This window comes from Oryzias latipes, chromosome 21, assembly GCF_053564925.1.
Source record: "Oryzias latipes strain Hd-rR chromosome 21, Olatipes_Hd-rR_3.1".
In the NCBI taxonomy this organism is placed as follows: domain Eukaryota; kingdom Metazoa; phylum Chordata; class Actinopteri; order Beloniformes; family Adrianichthyidae; genus Oryzias; species Oryzias latipes.
In genome coordinates, this window is record NC_136257.1 from 6,675,803 (window position 1) to 6,697,365 (window position 21,563).

Genomic DNA, 21,563 nt, shown 5'->3' on the forward strand with positions numbered 1-21,563 from the left:
GAGTCAGGCTGGGATGAAAGAAAAAAAGGGGCAGAGTACAACATAATGAACATAATGACAAACAAAGGAACTTTTCAGCCATTTGTAGTTGCTTTTCTCCAACCCCCCCGCCGCCCAACGCGGGTTTGACAGCTTGATAGTGAATGGCCGAGGCCGGGTTGAATTCCCCTTATTCTTTTATGAATCTTTCCCACCTTTGCTACAAAATGTTTTCCTCTTTTGTCCTTTACTTGAAATTACTGCCACACATTAGAGCCCCGATGAAGGGACACACTTTCAGAGCTTTGGCAAATAACTCCCTAACTGAATGTTAATTTAAGTTTTTTTTTGTGTTTAAATAGTGTAAAATTATAAGACCTCCCTTAACTTGAGGGACAGTTCTGAATAATGCTGTGGATTTTTGTCAAAAACTCTCATTAAAAGACAATTCAACATCTTAAAGCTGATTTATAAATGACACGATTTTTGAATTTTCAAACATTCCTTGACTTCTTTGTATTTGGACTATCAGGATTTTTTCCCTTAAAAATATACTGCACTTTGCTTAAAAGTTATTTTTCCCTTGTTTATCGTGGTGGTTACTGTAACCCCTCATTGGTGTAACACTCAGAGTAAGATTACAGATGTTTTCTCAGACAGACATGGACATTTTCACACTTTTTTCTCTTCTTTAAACTCTCAAAGTTCAAACTTTCATTGGGAAATAGGTCCAGTTTTATCCAAATGAAAACAAAAATCTGCTCACGATCAAAGATTTACTGAACACAACTGGCCAGCTGCACGTGCAGCGTCTCTGCGCAGCAGTAATGGCAAGAAAAAGGTTGATTGACAAGACCAACGGCCAATCAGGACGCAGAACACAGTGCGCTGTTAAAAAAAAACATGCAAAGTTACACTGGGAAAAAAAAACAGCAAAACAGAGAGAATAAAAAAGGAGGACCAAAACATGGCGAAGGAACACTTTACTGTATTTTCGACACTATAAAGCACTTAAAGTGTTTAATCAAAAAAAACACATTGTGGCTTATTATTCGGAGCACCTTCTATATGGATTAACATATATGTTTAGGTGTTATGGTAAATTTGCTTCCTTTAATAGGTTTTAATAAGTACAAACTGCTACTTAGATATTCACAAATCTGAGTTTAAAAATCTTAATCCACGTAAAGTTTACATAATTTGTGATAAAATCTAACAACGACCAAATAGAAGAAACGAATCTTTGGTTTTACTGAAAAACTCAGACAGGATTGTGTTTGTTTGTTTCCATGTGTGTTTACCTGCTGCAGGTCAGCCAGGGAGTACAGGTGAATGTGCTGTAACAGGTATTCCCTGGGAAAAATCCTGTAAACACAAACAGGTACAGATTACACAACAAGCGCCTTAAAAACACACACAACCAACCGGCATTCTTCTGCTTCTCCTACTTTAAAATGCTTTGCAGACAAACGCCTGCTCAAACTTTCCTGAATGAGGAACTTGTGGGTTTTGTTCATGACTTCAAACAGATGCTGGGACCAGAATTAGTGGGTTCTGGTTGGGACGACACGCATTGGTAAAAGTTGTTGAGGAGCTTTTGGGATTCCATTAGGTCTAAAAATGTCTTCAGGATGATAGAGCGGGTGTCCATGTGCCTCGTCTTGGATCAGAGGAGAGCACGGCACCAGGGTGAATCCCATCCACAGCTGTGATGAGTGTCACTCGAGCACAAGGACAAGGGTACGAGTCTAATCCAGATCACAGTCATCAGCAGCCCTGATAAAAGTCACCCTCTTTGCTCGGTTACCAACGGTTACCGTTGCAGCAATCACCAGACAACAGATAAATACGGTCCTGTCAACCCAACACACCCTTAAAGTGATTTGATTATAAGTTGCAGACACAGATTTGAAAACCAATGTAAACAAATTCCAACCGCTTGATAATCTTAAATTCTACATCCTAAATCAGACGTGTACCAAAGCTGTTGTAATATGTACCAAAGGAGGGTCCACGGCTAAAAATGGGCATTTGTTTACAGTTGGCCAACAAGATAATCCTTACAAACTCATTCATTTAATAGAAAAGCAAATAAACCTTTATTAGTTTTTCTGCTCCTTTAAATCACCACTGATTTTCAGTTCCATTCAAACAACCACTAAGTTGTCCTGTAAGCTAAAAAACATTGTCCCATAGGTGACTTCTAATTTGGAATTGAGACATACATTCTGTTCTCAGAATATAAATGGGATAAACATTACATTAGTAATAAAATAGAGTAAAAGTTGACTGGGTTTAGTGTTTCTGGCTTTGGCCTCCTTGGACATTCAACTTTAGTCGAAAATGTGGACTTTAAAAAGGATTCCACCCCAATGACTAAGATTATATTTAAGGCTTAGATGTAAACTTTTAGATTTATAAATACGGTATTTTAGCTCTAGGATTTCACAGTCAAATCTTGTGTCTTTTATTCTTCTATCTATCGCTCTATTAATAAGTGACAAGCCAATTTAACTATTAATATTTGTTTACACTTTTCAGTTGGTTAAGTGCAGCACTGGCACATTGGAAATCAGGGTTCGATTCCCTGGGTGTATTTGGGTGTGAGTGGGTTTAAAGTCCACTGCCTAACTATGTAGCCCTAGTGTTACGGGCCCCCTGTGCCGGTCCCCAGCCTGGATAAAATACTAGAAGAGCCTCTGCTAAACCACCAGTGCGAATCAGTGAATCGCTGAAGGGATATACTGAAAGGTAAACAACCGTCTTTTAGACTTTTCTAAATGAGTAAAATGCCTTTTATTAATTAAGATTTTATTCAAATTGTTTAAGTGCTTCAAATAGATCTAGAAGTAAATTTAAAAAACAAATCTGTTACAATCTAGAATGAATGCAGAAAACATGCAGGACTCCAACTGCTTTGCTGCTTAATCATCATTTCCAAAGCCTTCACATGAGGATTTTCTTTTCTTTGATTTTCTTGGCCACTGAAAGTCTCACCAAATGTCTTCTGTAAACACGACAGAGAGGTGGATTAGTGGTTACAGCACCGATGGTTTAGCATCTAAACTTTCCTTTCTTTCTGCTCTAGCAAAAGGAATTGGTGAGCAGTGAAAGGCTGTTTAGGAAACATGTTTATCAGAAAACTGCCAAAGATCTGTTTGAAGTTATTTAGAGAAGAAAAAAATGGCGTTGTTGCCATTTCTGATGACTCAATGCAGCTGTGACATCATTTGCATTTGTTATCAATGAGTTATAATCAAAAACATGGAGTTTAAAACCAAATACAGTGGAATAAATTGTAATATTTTTAAATTGTAATAGTTTGTACATTAAAAATTTAGCATCAGCTGATCTGCAGAAGACAATTCTTGGGCGGATTCTTCTCCTGAAGGTGGTTCCACCCCGAAAGCAGACGGATGACTTCAGGAAGGTTTTACCTCCATGGCCCTCATCCATCCTGCAGTGTTTGGAAGTGGAAGCATGAGCTAATGGGAGTGAAGTAAACGCAGCCGCTTTGATTTGTAACCCACGGTGACCAACATGCCATTTCTTTAAGAAATCCCAACTATTCCTGCTGTTGTTGTTTAAAACAAAAAAAACTTCTAAAATGAATAGAAATCAAACGTGGATGTCTGTTATTCTGAAAATCAGCAACTTAACAGGAAACGCACATGCAGGATACGTAAATACAGGAAAGCAGAAGTAATGTTTTACACCTCTTGTCAAATCTAGTGCAAAATGTAAGAAATAAAAGGAATGATGTTTTGGTTTATTGAGAAATTCACTAATAATATAGATAACTGCACCCTCTAAAATATTAATGAATACAAATTTCTGTTTTGACATGCATAGTGATGTTTCTAGGCTGCTGTTTATAATTGAAAAAGAAGAAAAATTAACTTTCCATCTAAATACCAAAAAACAAACCAAATTAACCTTTTTTTATTAACTTTATGGAGTCTTTATATCTGATAATATAATAGGGGTGTGTGCCTAATAATACAACCAACATTCAAAGTGTTGAACAACAAATCTGGAGCTAAATCTTTCTACTTTGAAAAGTTCTGAAAGATCCAAATCTATTAGTGACCTGGATGGGGGCAAGAGGCATCTTTCAGCATGCAGACCGGGCTTTTAGGGTGTGTGTGGGCGTGTGTGGTCCCCTCCAACCACCACAAACAGCAGCACGTACACACAGACATCCGTCTTTACACCAACAATGTACACACAAGAATGGAATGCGAGGAAACCAAAGGTAAACACATGAACGTCCTCACACAGAGACCGAATCAAGAGTCTGCATTATGGAATTATGTGAATTAGACAGCTTTAGAGAAATCTGATTTTATTATAACTTTAAAATCATCTTTACTAAAGTCTTATTAGGTTTGTTTTGGGAAGTTCTTTTAGAGAGACCCTTAATTTAACATAAATGATTACAAAGACGTTTTCAAAAAAGATTAGAGCTGCTAGATTTTATGATTTTGATCAGGAACAATAACAAAACTAGATCACAAAACCACTAAATACTGTTAACTTAAATAAATAACAAGGCTGCGGGGGGACCTTAAATAAGGCCCCCCCACAGCCCCCACAGCCATAAACTTAAACAAGCTTCAGAATTTCCTTAAATGTTCATGGAACATTTGATCTGAGATTTATCATAGATGTTCGCTGTTCCAGACTATTTTTAAGTGTAGAAATATATTAAAAAAATGATTGGAAACTAGTCTTTTAACTATTTATTGATTTAACCAGGAGTTATTGTCATGGTGCCTCTGGCAGTCTCTCCTACCCCTCCCCTCTCTGCTCTGCTTCCATCACCAGCTATGAACACTCAACTCATCAACCTACAGCCTTCTTAGGGAGATCCAGCATTCATCGCCAGCCCTTATGATGCTTAGTCTGGTCGCTCATGTATATTCTTGCTCATGAAGTTTTGCCTCTCGCTAACTTTATCCTTACGCCTCGTCAACAGGAAAGTTCATCACGAGTGTTCACCTGAGGTATGTCTCCAGAGCAGATCCATCCTCGTCTACTACTCCACAACTCCTGTCCACGCCAAGACCTCCAGCCACGCCACAGCAAAACCCTCCAGCCAAGCCACGACCCCCAACCAAGACTCTCGTTCAACGTCTTACGTCGCATTGCCTGAACTCTGCCACCATATTCACCATCGGATCACCATCCAGGAAAATAAACTCTTTAACTTACGTCATCACTCTCATGTTTCCTTCCGGGTTCCAGCATCTGGGTCTGTCTCGTTTTGAGATCACGACAGTTATCTTCTTTATACAGTTTTGTTCGAATAGAACACATCCAAAGGGCTTTTTACCAAACCAATCAAATAATGTAAACTTCAAAATACCCTTTATGAACATTTATTGTAAAAAGTATTACAGTCAATAAAAAATCTTTTAGAAAACAAAATCAATGAAGAAACATTAGAATTTTCATGTAGTGGTTTAAAATCTGTTAATTGAATACAAATTTACTCCTAAAATAAAGTTGTAGGCTTAGTTTGGTGGAGAATTAACCAAAAACAAGTCAAATAGAAACATAAAGCTTTATATGCTACAAAGACTAACAAAGGCGTTCCCCAACACGGCGGTACCTTTTAGTACTTTAGCAGAAAATCCAAGTATATCATAGTAGTTTGAGTAGTTCAGGCTTTAGTAAATACCCATGTGGTCAGATAGTAAAACTTGCAAAAGTACTGTGAAAGGAAAATAAATTATGTCCTTTTCGCCTTTTTATCTCAAAGATGAGCCTGAAGTTTCAAAAACTGGTTTAGTTTGATCGTGTTTTATAAACAAATACATTTGGGTCTTATCAGCATAGAAATAGATGTAAATAATGTTTCCTAATTATGCTACCTATCCCAAAGAGTCAAAACACCTTAACATAGTCTACACCCCTGAAATGGACCAATGACTCATGCAGAAAGATCAGGAAAAAAAAAAAAAGACAGAAACTACAATGTAGAAGAATTCTTGTTTCTAAAATCAACAGGCAATAATGTGTGTCATTACATTTTCTGTACTATTGTTCTCCTCTAAATTAAAATAGGAACGTAATGAGGAAACCCAAAGGTTTCTTCATACCTCCGTCTGAGGTCTTCAGCGATGGTTGCTCGGCAGCTGAACAGGTAGGCCCGCAGTGACTGGAGCTGCTGACGGAGACGCAACACGATGCTGAGAGGCTCACAGTGCTGGTACAGGCAGGGGTTGAGCTGATGCACGTCCAGCAGTGGCTCTTCATACACAAACTCCAGGAACTCCTTGGCCTGTTCAGATACCTGACATAGAACAAGGGAAGAACATAACGCTTTTGCCACAAGCCCCATTATTTGTTCAGTTTTGAGTGATCTCGCAATCTCCAGGAGCTCTTATTGTGAAACTTTTATTTTCAGATAAAACCACATTATTCCTTTAAGACCACTTCACAAAAAGAAAAGGTTAAAATCGTGGACGTGTTGGTCTCCACACCTTGTGTTTCGTGGTGTCCCAGTTGTGCAGAAGGCGTGCAGGGATGAGGAAGGAGTTGTCCTGATGGCAGCTCTGGCAGTAGTACCAGCCGCTGTAGCAACACACTTTGGCTTTCCCTCTGGATAGACCAATCGGATGCTGACAACCTGAATAAAATGGAGAAGCGTTTGGTATTGTACGTTACTCAATTGAGACCAATTTTTCTTCGTGTTACCAGAGAAAAAAATGAGTAAAACCATGTATAGCAGGGTTCAGTTTGGGCATCAGTATTAACAATTGAAACTTATCATTATAATTAAATAGTTAATTTAAAGGAAATAAAACTCCACTCTTGAGGTTAAAATAGAGTATATGCTTCCAGAACTATTTTTTTTGCTTCTATTCAAATTTTCTAAATGCTGCAATTATCTGACTAACTAAACCTAATGGCAATCACAGACAGCCTCAGCATTGAATAATGGTTTATACAGAACAATCCCACCAGCAAAACCTTTAGGATGAAAAATAATATCCAAGAAAATTCAAACTCATTCATTAGAAATGAGAGAGATACTTACTAAAACAATGATGTAAGAAGAATCTACAATGATATAAATATTTTACATTGCAGGAAAATAAAAACGAAAACAAAGTTTAGCAACGAGGAGTGACCATGAGACAGATTTTATCTAACAATATACTCATAAATTGGCAGGATTCATTTTATTTTTTCAGATATAGGACAATTGAAACACAACTTGTTAAAAAAGCTGTGCAATTACCACAAACACTGAACACAGACAAACAATGCCTACTATACATTAGCCATTTGTATTTATATTTACCAAGTTGAGGTTTTATTGTGACAGAATAAAGCTGTTCTTGTCAAATTATTAATAAAACTAACTTTTTTAGCTTAAAAACTATTTAAAAAAAATGTCTAGAATCATGTTAGTGTCTAATTATGGCAATTATGACACTAACAGGAAGAGGATCAACAACTGGTGTGGAGATCCTGCTGCATTCTGGGACGTCCCCCAAAGTCTGCAACTGTGGTGGCCGAGGAGAGGATGTTACAGAAACTGGACTCCATTATTGACAGTCCTCTTCATCATCATCTTCCTCTGCATGAGACCATGGGTGCACTGAGGAGCTCCTTCATTTTAACAATTCGAAGCAGGAAGGAGCGCTTTCACAGAGCTTTCTTCCTGTCAGATATTAGACTCTACACACCTCTCAGACACTGGACAATAATTATTATTGATGTTAAATTTTAAAATGTATTTTTTGTGTTATGTATTGTCTATTGGCTATTTTTAATTGCTGGGTTAACTAGGTAATTTCTTCTTTAGGGGATGAATAGTTTTTTTTTCTATTTTACTCTATTATCCTACTGTTTCCTGAAAACAGTAAATTTGTAAAGATGAACAGAGAGTTGCATAAGATCTTCATGTATTGATCCCTATATTTGAAAATTCTGTTAAAAAAACTTTTTTGGGGGGGAATTTGAAGGGGGGGGGGGGGGGGGTTAAATAACGGTTACAAAAAAAAAAAAAAAAAAACAATACAAGAAAAACCTAAACAAAACTTGGGATTTGTATGGAAGATATATAATTTGGACATATTTTTTAATCATCTTAATTAAAATGCGATAAATATATATCATTTTTTAAGTCAGCTTTTTAAGTAAAGTAAGTATTCAAACAAAAACTACCATCAGATTTTGGTAGTTTCACCAAAACAGTTTGCAGGTACTAGAGTATTTTAGAGCCTTCAAATACTCCCACTTAAAAGAAAAAAGCAATCCTATATATATTTATTACCTGAAAAGAAACTATTTAAAGACACATTTTTGCAAACTTAAAAACAAAACTTATCCTGGCACAGTTAGGCTAAGGTGGTTTTTCCAAATACAAGGAAGGGCCTTTAATTTTCGAGTGGCGTATTAATATGAGAAGGATGCGATGAGTGTAAGTTAACCAATACGTCACGATTAATTATGATAGTCTCAGAAGCTATAAGTACTTTTTTAAGAGGAAGCCAAAAATAAATAAAAAAAATAACATCAAAATAGACACATTATCAGAAACTGTTTACATTGAGTTTATTTTTATTCTGGTTAATTCTGATTTTATTGTCTTATGTCAAAGTAAGAATCCAGTATGCTGATGTCCAAACTGCGATTTCTTCTGACATTTGATGTTTACAACATCCTCCATCCTCTTCCCCTTAAACATATCTGCCTCTTTTCCCTGAAGAAATCGTTTGAAAACAGTGTCTTGGGTTTTCTCATAGTCACAACACGGCAGCATTCAATAAGAACAAGCTTTGTAGATCTAAAAGACCAACAGATCCTTTGCTCTATTCAGCCTGATAGCTTCCCCACTCAGCTTTGTCTTTCAAGCCTTTAAAGTTCATTCTTCCCCCAAACACCCGGACCTGAGCTGTGATCACACACCCACCCAAACAGCTGAGCGCTGAAGCGCTGCAACAGGTGTCTCTTATCCACACCATCTAAGAGGAAATCAGCAAACACTCAGCATGGTCCACATGAGAACCACTCCCCCTTTTTCCCCCCCCTAAATATGAAAGGTCCACTGAAAAAAAGGCAGAAAAAGGAAGTTGCTGGATGTGTTGGCGTGTTTATCTGGGTAATCCAGCATTGGAACATAGAGAGAAGAAAAAGATCTCAGAGATGGGAGGAGAGACGGGACGATGAACAAGATATGCATAAAAAAAGATAAAAAGGATGACAGTAAAGAGAAGTTAACCTACTCAAGGACTATGGTCTGACGTCTGAGCCCACGCACACATAATAGTCTAATCAGTCCCTAAAGATAAAAACCTTTTTTATCAGAGAAAAACAACATAGAAATATTCAATTCAGTTTTATTTATATAGCCCAATATTACAACACAGTTGTCTCAATGTTCAAAAGTAATTGTACAAATCAGTTATACAAAACTACAGCTGATTGCTAAACTAAACTGGGCATCTCTGCCCTCAGACCCTCCTTCTCTGTGTATATCAAGATCAACCCTGATCTAAACTGGGAGATGCAAAGACTAAAAAAAGCCCTAAAAAACAAGATGCAAAACTATTATTTTCAAAATAAAAAACCTGCTATTGATTCCAGTAAGTTAAATTTAAAAAAGTTCAAATCAACATTTCACTCCCATGACTACAACTTTATTTTAACTTTGGTTTTTTTTTGCCGTGTTCATCCTGGTGGTTTATCAACCTCAACATTACAACGAATAAAAGGCTTTGATTTGACGTACTGATTGATGTTTGGGGTTGTCCTGCATCATCTAGCAGTAAGCAGGCAGCGGAGCTTTTGGTTTGCAACCTCTGTGTTTACGGCCTGTTCAGGCATGTCCTACAGATGCTCAATCAGGGCGAGATCTGAGACACCAGAGTCACGGAGGACAAAAGATGAACCCTAGAGGCCTGTAAAGTTCTTCTGTTTTTGTTGGATTGGTTCTACCAGTACTGATTTAAAAAAAAAAGTAGAATGTTGGAAGGGTTCGTTATTATGGTGACCTTCAAAATGGTCGGCATTTTAAGACATTAAAACTAAACATAAACATGTCTGTGAGCCTAAAAAAGTGTAAACGACAGCAAAACAGAAAAGGTTGGACCAGGCCAGGAAGCTGCAATTTAAACCCAGTTAATTACAAATTACAGTTCCAACGTAATTTGTCGAAAACTTTCTGAAGGACAACTGAATGAAGGTCCCGGAGTGGAGCTCGGAAAGCCTAGATCTCACAACCATTGGGTATCTGAAAAGGGAGCTCTGGGTAAACGGGCCTGCTCTGAAACCACACAATGCAGATGAGCTAGGGAAAAAACAAAAAAAAAAAACAGCATGGAGGAAAGGATGGAGGTGCTTTCAGAAGGAACAACTCTTCCTGTCAGCTGTAGGTCATAAAAGCTATGTCACAGAACCAGTAGCACTGGTTTTAGCAATATTGTGAATCAAAATGACAACACTTGTAGGATAAAAACTTTTGGTTAAAGTACATTTTTGCCCATAAGTATGAATCGGTTCAATCGAGCAATGTGCCTTAATAAAAAACAATTAGTCAACAACAAACGTTTTTTATTGATTTGAGATAGCAGACAGACAAAGTTCTGCTAGTGACTGAAAGTGCAGTTCAATCATGAGAGCTAGATCAACGTGGGTTAAATGCAGCAATGAGCTCATGTTGTTGTTTGGAATGGACGCCCTTTCAAAAGAAAACCACAGGCCACTGGTTGGGAGCCAGCAGGCTGAGCTGCTGGTTAACAGTCGGAGAGTCACTGTGTCATTTCAAGGAAGCAGTTGACCAACAGACCATCTCGCGATCCAACTGTGGCCTCAAATTTGGTCGGCTTCTGTTGGAACCACAGGAACAAAGGCGCATATAGAAGAAGCCTGAAAAGCATCTAGAAACTGAAAAACAACTTGAGACTTTGACCTCAAATTCTATATCATGAGCACAGGAACAGGCAACACCTCCGCCTACAAACACATATGGGGCTCTGTAATGAATAACAGCATCTTATAAACACAAGACGTACAGAGATAAGAAAAGGAAGTCTACTTTCCTACTTTTCTGTTTTAATAAGTAAGTCGATGTGCTTAAGGAGAAAACAAACTTGGATATTGAGTTTTGTATTTTTTTTACCATAAGGCACACAAAAAATCTTTGAATTTCCTAAAATTAAATCAACAGTTATTACATTTATGTTTAAATTCTGGTGGTGTTTACTGACCTTGAATCTATTTTTTGTGGTACATGACGCTCAAAAAAGCTGTCAAAATGTTTTAGTACAAATTTGTTGAACTACAAAGCCACACTGTTGGGTGGATTGTTGAATCATTATGGGTACTAGCTATGCCACAATTCTGGATCGAGAAGCGAACCATTTGTTACACCATTAAACCAAATTGTAGGGAAAGTGAATTGTTGAATCCCTACTGCATACCAGTGTGTCTATCTTGAAAGTGTAAAACGTATGTTGTAGCTAATTTAATTAAGAAGGATTCAGTATTTACTGTTTTATTACATTACACTAGGGTTAGTAAGCAACTGAAAGCTTTTTCTTCATTGTTACTTGCTTGGTAGAAGAAATAATTTTTCTGACTTTTTAACTTTTTTTGTTGTTGCTTTGTAATACACAAATCATATATCGAACTGAAACAAAACAAGGACCCACAAATTTGAGATTTGAACCAAATTGTGGGGAAAGTTAATTGTTGCATCCCAAATGGGAAGCGTTGTCAGGAGCCGGGTAGAGTGACACATACTGTGCTCCTAGACAATGACCTAAAACAGTGAGAGTGTTGTTTTGGGTTTTAAGTGTTACAACTGAATAAAGTTGAGAGTTTTTGTCAATAACATTTGACTTATATGTTGTGTTGAACTCGCTGCAAAGGCTGTTGTTTGCAGATTAAAGAGGTGAACATGAATTACAACACATTTTGTACGAAGATGGATGGAACTTCCCATCAATCCCTCACACCAATCACCTGCTTCCTGGCCCTGCTAGGTATTCTGGGTAGTGTTGTCATTAAACACTTCCTGGCTTTTTTTGTTTCACTTAATTTGCCATATCACCTGATTATCTTTATTTTTCAACCACTCATTTTTCCCTTCAGTAATATTACATTTAGTAATGGTCAGAATAATTTGTAATTACAATCTAAGGCAATCAAAAATGACTAAAATGTAAAGTGTGTCTTTAAGGCAGTTTAAAAAAATTACTAAACCTCAATTTATGCACACAATTTTTGTTCCGCACAAGTTTATACTCATTGGTGGGAAGTGTCCCAGATTGACCATTAATCACTTTGGGTTTGATGATCAATGTTTAATGAAAAGCCTGCCAACATTCACAAACTAATCCCATTTAAAGAAAGTTCTTAACATTCCGGGTAGATCTTGTTAGCAAAGATTTGAAAGGAGTATTTTTAAGGGCAAAAACCTCACAGAACATTAACATTTTTCTACTAGGACCAATAGTCCAAATGTTCTGAAATAAGCAAAAAAAGCAGGAGATGTTATATAATGAGACTTTCTGAGTCTGATGAACTGTTGTAAATCAATAGAAATCTATTTACAGTCTATTTAGCAACCTGTAGTGGAAATTTTAGATTAATTAAAAAATATGTTTTTTTTTTTTTTACCATTGTCATATAAGAAGTGGGAAAAAAATTGCCGGTTACCGGTGCTACTTGATATTAGTTGCTCCGGAGTATAAGTTGCAGGAGCCAATAAAATGCATGATACATAACAAAAAAACATAAATATGTGGGTCTGGAGTGCAAGTTTAAGAGAAAAGTCCAACATTTATCAACAAATTCGCAAGCCCGGCATGAGGCTGCGTTCACACTAAATGTTATCCATGCGTCAACTACACATCTGCTGTTAAATTTAATACTTAATGCCTCATTTCTACATGGAGACTTTGACTTTATATCTCGTTTATAATGCATGAAAGATATGGATGATGTTGACAGATTAAGTTTATTTATTTTGAGGAGCTCTACAAAAGCGTCGATTATCACATCTCCATATCTGGGTTTTATGAGATCATTCCATCTTTTTTTTCTTACGGCGATCGTTACTTTTTATACTGTTGGAGCTGCATCTGAATGACTGTATTTAGCTGTTCTTCCCTCTGGTTTGTGAACCAGTTGGATGAGTTGCTGTCCTGCACTAATCCAAGGAAAGAAAAAATAATAATATCTGAAAACAAATAAGAAAAACAGCATAAAGTTCAGGAGGAAGTGCCCTCTAGCGGTTTTAGTGGGAAACAACCGCTAAAGGGTAACTGTTTGTTAGTTTGAAAATAACAAATATATGAGCCTATTTATGTTTTAAAAAAAATCACAAATATGTCACTCCTGAGTATCATTTGAATCCTTGGCCAATCTATAAAAAAAGTGACTTACACTATGGAAAATACGGTATATCTGGTATGTTGTTAAATTGTATTAATCGTTTAAGATAAAGAAAAACCATCCAGCACCATCAGCACAGTAACAACTGTTTTTTTAAACTGGTCTCTGATCTTTTATGCATCTTTCTAGGATGAAGAGAAAAAGCGCCACAGGGAGAGATGAATGGGAATTCAAACACAGCTCAAAAGGTCTACCGATTGTACGTCTATTCTCTGTAGTGAGAGAGGGTCACTCTGACCCGCTCCTGCTGAGAGGGAGAGACACATAGATACAGACTGAGAGTGAGGGAGTGATGACAGCAGGGCAAAAAGAGGAACTGTGCTTTCATCTGCCCGCCACTGGTTCAAACCAGTGCACCGCGGACAGGACTCTGCTGTGCGCGCATGTGTGAATTCAAACTAAAACGACAACAGAAGCTTTGATGTCTCCCATTCATGCCAACCAAACACTCCAATGAAAATGTGGACAAATGGAGAGTACCGTGTGCAAGACTGTCCGAAAGACATGGAAACTGTCCACCTTTTGATGTGAACCCACCTCCTACTTGCCTGGTCCCCTCATATCTACCACACCCCCTTCATCAAAATGGCCTCCTCCCATCCAACAGACTCACATGGTCTCTCAGGGGGCAGGGGGCCTGAGAATGTGCTCCACACAACAATAGGGGCAAAAATCCCAAGGACACACTCTGCACATTTTCAATGTTAGTGTGTTTGTGGCGAGAGGTTACAGGCCAATGGGGGAGTCAGTCTTCAAACACACTTCTTCCTTCAAAAGGAATCTCAAACGCAGCGACTCCCATATGTAATTTATTTAATACATTTTGCATTTGGATCTGAAATGACCGATCGGCGGCCTTGTACATGGGCAGGAGCAGCAAATGCATATGCAAAGAGTGGCATTGAAACAAGTTCAAAGAAATGACGTTTAAAACTAAATATACGCACTAGGCATCTAGATCTGTGGTCGCAACCATCAAGAGATCTCGTTGAGAGCAGAGGCTTCTTTAAAGAAATGAATTTCCTTTCAGGGTATTGAGAAAATAATGGTTCTGATGACAAAGGCTTTTGAGGTTTTGCTGGACAATGACAGTGTTTCTTGTTGGCGGTAAGATCTTAGAAATCTTTCATTAGTATCAGTTTTTCTTTTCTTTTACCATAAGTGTTTCATTAGATTGTAAAATAAATATACAGAAAAAAAGAAGGAGACGGAACCAGACAAATATCATCAATGGTTCCCAATATCAAGAGCATTGTACAGATATGCCCTAAGATCAGCTGAGACCATTCTATCACCTTCCATTCCTAAGTTAAAGCAAACCAGGAAGAATCAAATGTTGCAGTTCTTCAGAAGACAACTGGAGGCAGGTTAAAGAAGGTAACGATTCTCCATCAACTCCCATATTAAAGAGCCTTTTTTGATTGGCAGGCAATGGGTGAACTCAACAAAGCTTCAAACTTTACTTTGTTTCATCCAATTGCTGCTTTGAAGATGTTCCTGAGGTGGGCAGAGCAAAATCCAGTCAAAGTGCCCTTTTCCTCAACAGGTTTCACACAACATTCAGAATCCAATGGGTGATGTCAGAGGTTATTGGTCCAGTGTTAATATATCTTCATGGTTAGGACGTAAATTTGGGCTAAAACATACTCATTTAGTCAAAATCAAATACACATCAGGACAAAAATCTCAATCAAGTTAAGAGTCAATGACTTGAACACGGTCTAAAGGCAGAGGATCTGAACACCTCCATGGTTCCACTTATACATTATAAATATGAGCTGAACTATCAGACAGCTTAACTCTGCCTGAAAATGCTCCAAGAGACAAGACAATCATCCCTAACACCATTGCAAATCTTTGGTAAATCTGTAAACCTTTATAGTGCTTTACTACCTTCTTAGAAGGTCCAAAGTGCTTTACAATCACAATCCCATTCACCCATGCACGGACACACATTCACACACTGATGGTGGCCCCGCTACCAAACACTGGCGCCAACCTGTAACCACCAGGAGCGATGTGGGGTTCAGTGTCATGCCCAAGAACACTTCAACACATGGGCAGCCAAGGCAGGAACCAAACTAGTGATCTTCCAAGAGAAGATTGACCGTTCTACCTCTTAAAAACTACCACGAAAAATTTTTCTTTTGCTAGTTAAACATTTCAGAAAACCATTTTGAGTTTTAAGAGCAGTTTTTTTTTAAAAAGTATTTTTAAACACAACGCTATTACTATTGTGAATCGTAACACAATGAGGTTAAAGTTCATATGTAGAGCTGTTGATCTCCACTACGTTCATGGAAGAACTAGCCTCATTCCGAGTATCTTATCATGTTTATCATCAAACTATGGTCACTTCATCAAACCTTCCACTTATTCTTAATATTTTTATGTAGATTTAGGAATGATTTTACACTTTAACACGGCACTGTTCAGAAGCTCCGAATCGCTCACTTTCATCTTTTTCCAAAAGATGAAAAATATCACAATATTTTTGTGTTTCCAAGGAGACAGAGCTGCTCCTATTTACTCCAGTTTTTCCATGACATGTAGCTTTCAGCTGAATGTCCAAAGTCCAACTAGTTAAAAAAAATGATTACGTTTATAGATGAGGTGGTGAGCTAAGGCAAAATGAACCAGAGTCCATCTGGAAGTGGACCAAGACCTCTTAAAATGAATCTCGAAACTCTTGTTAGCCTGGACCAAAGTTTCCAAAAGTGTATACACATCTGCATACTTGGTCTGTACTAATGTAGAAAATGAAGCATGTTCCATTTTAACTGATCCAGTTTACCCCGATAGAGCTAGCACATCAGTCAGGAAAAAACCCCAAGATAATTTAAACATTTATCAGTAGTTCTACTAAAGGTTATCAACAGATCTATGAGCTTGAAAAGACTTGATTTAGCCTTTTGGAATTAGAATAAATTGATATCTCACTAAATGTAAATGAACAGATCTTCGGTCCTTGCTAAAGATTAAAAAGAGAAACAATTGAATAAATGGGGGCATGGCTGGGTAACTGTGCACAAGGAAAGGGGAAGGCTTTCGGCTTAAATGAACCGCTGAAAAGAAAAGAGAAAGAAAGGAGGGACAGAAATAGACTGAGCAAGCAAAGGTGTGCACTCTATAGAAAATGGATGCATCCAGCTGTCCCGTCTATCCAGCTCTGCCCTGAAACCCTTCCAGCACACAGCTACACTCACAGCTGACCGCTGCAGCATCCCCAGGCTGCTTTCATTGGCTCCCATTCATCCATTTTTTTCCATCTACGCTGGGGCTTAAAGCCCACCAATTATCATCAGTTGCCCCCAGACGGCCTCCATCGTTGTTCCCGTTTCAGCTGTCCTTTCAAACTGCTCTGCATTAATAAGCCAGTTGTTACAAATAAAAAGGGAGGTGAACGGTGATTATTCAAAGCCCCTCTAAGAGAGGGAGAATGAGATGAAGCCCATGTATAACACCCGGAGTGACTAAAAGCATAGTCTGCCATTTGTAGGGCTGTACACGGACCAGAACAACGGAAATATTCATAGAGACCGAAAGGTTCTTGAACCCACATGGAGCACAAGATTATCTCTAACAGCAGTAAAAAAGCTGTTTTAGACATGATGAAGTTATCAGTTATAAATTAAGAATTGGTGAGTTGGTGGACATCCTAGGCATTAATAAATACAAGATTTTAAAATGACAGCTTTCAAACTTTTTTAAACTTTGAAAATTTATACCAAAAAGAAAGAAAACTTTTCTGAAAACTAATCAATAATTTCACTTCACTGCAAAAGTTTTATTTAACCACTAAATGGTTTCTGAGCATGGCTGTGTTTGCACCTCAACGTTCCCCCAGGGGAAAGGTCAAATGGGGAGGACAAATTTCACACACCTAGGTGCGTGACAACTAATGGGACTTTAAATTTGTTTAAATAAAAGTAAACATAATTTAAATTATACCCAAAAGGACTTTTGTCTACATAGGAGGCGGGCATCAAACATAAAAGGGCTCCATCTGATTGGTCAAATACATAAAGGGCTCTATTTGATTTGTTAAATACTTTGAGCTAACATGAGATTGTTTTACATGTGTGTAAATATTTAGGATAACCATATATCGCAGTTTTTTTTCATCTTTTGTGATACGCATATCGCACAAGCTAATATCAGGAAATAGATTTTTTTGTGCAGGTTTTAACATAACTAAGGACTTAACTTATTTAAACAACTTCCATCAGGCTGATAAATACATCTGGTCCAGTGATCATTCTCCAGAAAATGCATGTTGAAGGAAGTACACAGCAAACAAATGCATTAATTCTTTGATGCATACCAGTAAAGAAACAGTTTCTTTTGCTTGAGGCAGACCTGCTGCAACACTGGCTGATGCACACTACTCAAACCATCTTGCAGAGTGGTTTCCATCTACCAAAGAAGTTTTTATTAATGCCAGATCATCCTCTGAGGACACTTCTAACCCCCCCACTGGGCAAACCTGGTTTTTTGGATGCCTTTTCTTTTGGTTGGGTTGATCTCAGAAATGTATCTTAAGAACTAAAATAGCTGCAATTTACAGTAATTAAGTCAAACATTTGCATTAAGAAAAACATAATATTTTTTGTGTTTCAATTGTTAGCCACTTTGCAATGCCATTTCATCTGAAGAAATGTAATAATTAAGAATATGAACCAATTAAAAGTTTCAGGTGTTATTCACATTTGAAAGAAAAAAACAAATGTGCAGGGAGCTTTTTTTTTCCAAATTTGTATTCCCAATTTCCCAACATTTATTCCCAATTATATATTATTATATATAATTATATAATCCCATTTTTTTGTGTATGAGTTTTATATTCTAAATTAAAGAATGACAAGACATGCCCCATACATAAACCCAAAGGCACTAAGAATTGATGCAGGAGAATGAAAACTACTAATGTAAATCAAATCTACAGACATAAATGACTGTAGACTTTCTGTCTAGATCTGCAAAAAAGGAGGGATTGGATAGGATGGTCAAAGAAAAGATGTACAACATTCTGCAGAATCTATGAACTCAACAAACATGGAATAGTTTTAGCCACTAACAGAGTTCATGTGTAGTGTGCTGAGAAAGGCCTCTTACCTGCACACCTGAAGCTCTGTGCAGTGAGCCCCTTTTCCACTGCCAGGCATGTAAGAATACTGAGGAAGCTGGTGGTGACTGACTGCCGCTTAGCTCTTTGGGCCTCCCTCTGCCTCCTGTCTCGAACAGGTTTTGATCTCAGCAGCAGTCCTTGAAGATCTTGAGGTCTTTCGATTGACTCCTTTTCTTCTTCTGCAGGTCTCTGTGCCCCCATCACCTCTCGGAGAGCTTCCACCCACTCCCTAGCCTTCAGATGATCGTCTGCCTGAAATTTTAGCACTTCTTTTGGGAAAACAACCTGAAAAAACTCATCTCCTTGACCCCACGGCTCTTCATTCTCTTTATTGTGCTGTACAGTCAAGCAGGAGGCAAGGGAATACTGGAGAACAGGTTGGGAGACGGGTCCTCGGCCTTCTGTGGGGAAGACCTGGAGAGTAGATTGAGTAAGAACAAATGTGAAAGCTCTCCAGTAGTTTTGATCCATCAGCTGGTGAAGCACACCAGCTTTGAGTACATCCTGGGGGTGTTGGGTGAACAGAGGCAGAGTGGTGGGTCTGCTCAGCACACCACAAGAAGGTTCTGCTGGAGTCGGCGTATCGCTGTCACCATCAGGTCTGGTGTCAAGGGCAGATGGAGAAGGCGATGAGGAAGGCGACATGGGTACTGGGAATTTGTTCATCTGTTGAATTTCTGTTCCACTCTTGTGGTGGCAGTTTTCCTGCCTCGTGGGTCTAACCGCCTGCACCTTCTCCCATATCAGCCTCCGCCACTGCATGGCTTCCCACTGACTGGCTGCTCTGAGCTGCAGATGTGTGCTGCTGAAGAACACAGCCTGGAGCGTGCGTTGGTCAGCAGGCTGGCTGATCTGAGCGGGCTGGCTGCAGGGAGCTGGTGAGGTGACACTCTGGCAATGCGACAGCGAGTAGGCGGTGCCCAGCTGGCGGTTGGCACTGCTGTCCAGGGTGTACAGCCGGAGCTCGCAAGGAGTCAGCTGCACAAAGCAGGGAGTCCAGCGGCCCCGCGGCCCCTCACGCTGATCCATCTCACCCTGCTTCACCACACTGCTGCTGCTACTGTTGCTTTTATCAGCTGGAAAAAGACACAAAAAAATAGAAATGAGATCAAGAATCTCCTTCAATGTGTGTGTTCTTATAATCTGAATTTGAAGGTAACCTGTAATCCTTGTGCTCTTAGATGACCCCACCCTTGCATTGACATGGTCTCCCTACCATGACAAAGGTGGATAAAGGTGGAAAGATTTCATGTAGACACCCCTGAGGTTTTCCTTACCATGAAGGAGGGTCTAAGGGCAGGAATGCCCAGCTAAGTTTAGTCTGTTAAGTTAGTGCGGTTTAAATTTTCCTGTTGACTCCTACGTATTCATGATCCTTATGATTTTATGTTCACTTTACAATTACCCCAACAATTCCATTGAGAAGACTGTTGTGATTTTGGGCTATATAAATAAAATAAATTTAAATATAATTTTGTGTCTGTTTTCATCTTCCTATTCATTTATGTTAGTGTGTTTTCTTATCACATGTTTGTGTTTATTATATTATTGTGTATGTGATCTTTTTTTGGTTGCAGCGCTGCTGCTTTGATTTGGCTGTACATACTAAGAGGACTTGAACTTGTTCACTAGTCTTAGCTCTAGTTTCTGCCATCGTGAGACGCGTCTGCGGAGGTACTGCTACATTATGACATCCTCACCTGTACGCCATAACTGTTCACAACTTCCATTAACCTTACCGATACTTCACAATTACACTTACCACACACACACAACATCCATACGTTCCAGTTTCAACAATGTCCCTTAAAGGGCATATATCATGCAAAATCGACTTTTTGAGCTTTTAAGTGTATTATAATGTTTATTCGTCACAAAAATATCCCAAAGTGGTTTTTTGATCAATTGACGCATTTCTGAGCATTTCTCTAAAAACCTGCGCTCTGAGGACATTCCAATCCATGAAAACGAGTATTTTCTTACATTGTGACATACATAAGAAACACATACACACTTTTTCTGCGCAGCTAGCGGTGATCAGCAATACACGTTCCTTTATATGCACAACATGCTCATTTACCTTAGCAAAAGTTCGGATGTTGTTTGTTTTTGTTGGAGAAACGGAGTCACGCTGCTGAGGCCGACTCTGGGTTGTCATAAAATGGGCGGCACCCAAAAGAGAGAAAGCTGTTGCCTTAGAGATAGAGTTGTCCTACATCCAGGTAGGAAAATGAACTGTCGAAATTACTCATTTCATTAAAAAAAATGAGTTCTTTAGTGTGCCAAAAGGTAATACATTATCATATATATGGATGTAGTTTAGCCTTAAGGCTTAAGAAAAGCATGATGTAGGTCCTTAAAGGTGGCCAAATGAGCCTCAGGGAAACTGCAACACATACCTGAATCCTCCTTCAGAAGTGGCCGATCCTCTTTACTACCCTCCATGGATCGGGAAAACCCAAAAACCTACAGCACCCGTATAGGTCAATACCCGTACTGATGCATGGGACAAATGCTTCAGCTAGAAAGGTTTTAAGCTTTACCAGCCTAAAAGTTCTGGACCAAAGTTTACAAGGTTCTTAATAAGCCAACCTATTATTGACCAAGATTTATGAACATTGTCCTAGACCTGGAACCCATTTTCTCTGTTTTTTTACCAACTAAAAATTGAATAATAATCACACACCCATGACACACAACATAACTAAAACTAAAATTGTCAAAGTTTGAGCAACAAAAAGAGGAACAGAAAGCAGCAGCTGGTTTATTGAAAAGCCCAAAAAAACAAAAATAAACTAAGACACGATTCTTAAAAATGCTACCAATAAAGTTGGCAAAACTCTGGTGTTGCTAAAACTGCATCCAAGAACCCTGCAGTCTGAGCTTTAATTTTAAACTCAATTTGAACCAAAACTCAACTCTTAAACTGAACTGACAACTAATTTATCAGCAAACACCCCCACTACACACACTGTAATTGTCCTATATTAAATGTTCCTTTCTTTAATTTGCTCAATCACTCACCTAGAAAAAAAAGGAG

At 38.4% G+C, this 21,563-nt stretch overlaps 1 protein-coding gene across 5 annotated transcripts in view; it reads right to left on the minus strand.

Moving 5' to 3' along the window:
- The window catches only part of plekhm3 (pleckstrin homology domain containing, family M, member 3), a 43,250-nt gene that overhangs the window by 12,334 nt on the left and 9,353 nt on the right, over window positions 1-21,563 (minus strand). For all 5 annotated transcript variants that reach the window (XR_013652789.1, XM_011489277.4, XM_023950732.2 and 2 more), the window contains 4 exons: window positions 18,511-19,599; window positions 6,468-6,613; window positions 6,084-6,277; window positions 1,281-1,344 (listed from right to left, as the gene is read on the minus strand). Coding sequence is in view for 4 of the 5 variants with exons in the window: in XM_011489277.4 (XP_011487579.1) it covers window positions 1,281-1,344; window positions 6,084-6,277; window positions 6,468-6,613; window positions 18,511-19,599 (1,493 nt within the window). In the remaining variant the exon portion in view is untranslated. The remainder of the gene's footprint in view (window positions 1-1,280; window positions 1,345-6,083; window positions 6,278-6,467; window positions 6,614-18,510; window positions 19,600-21,563) is intronic.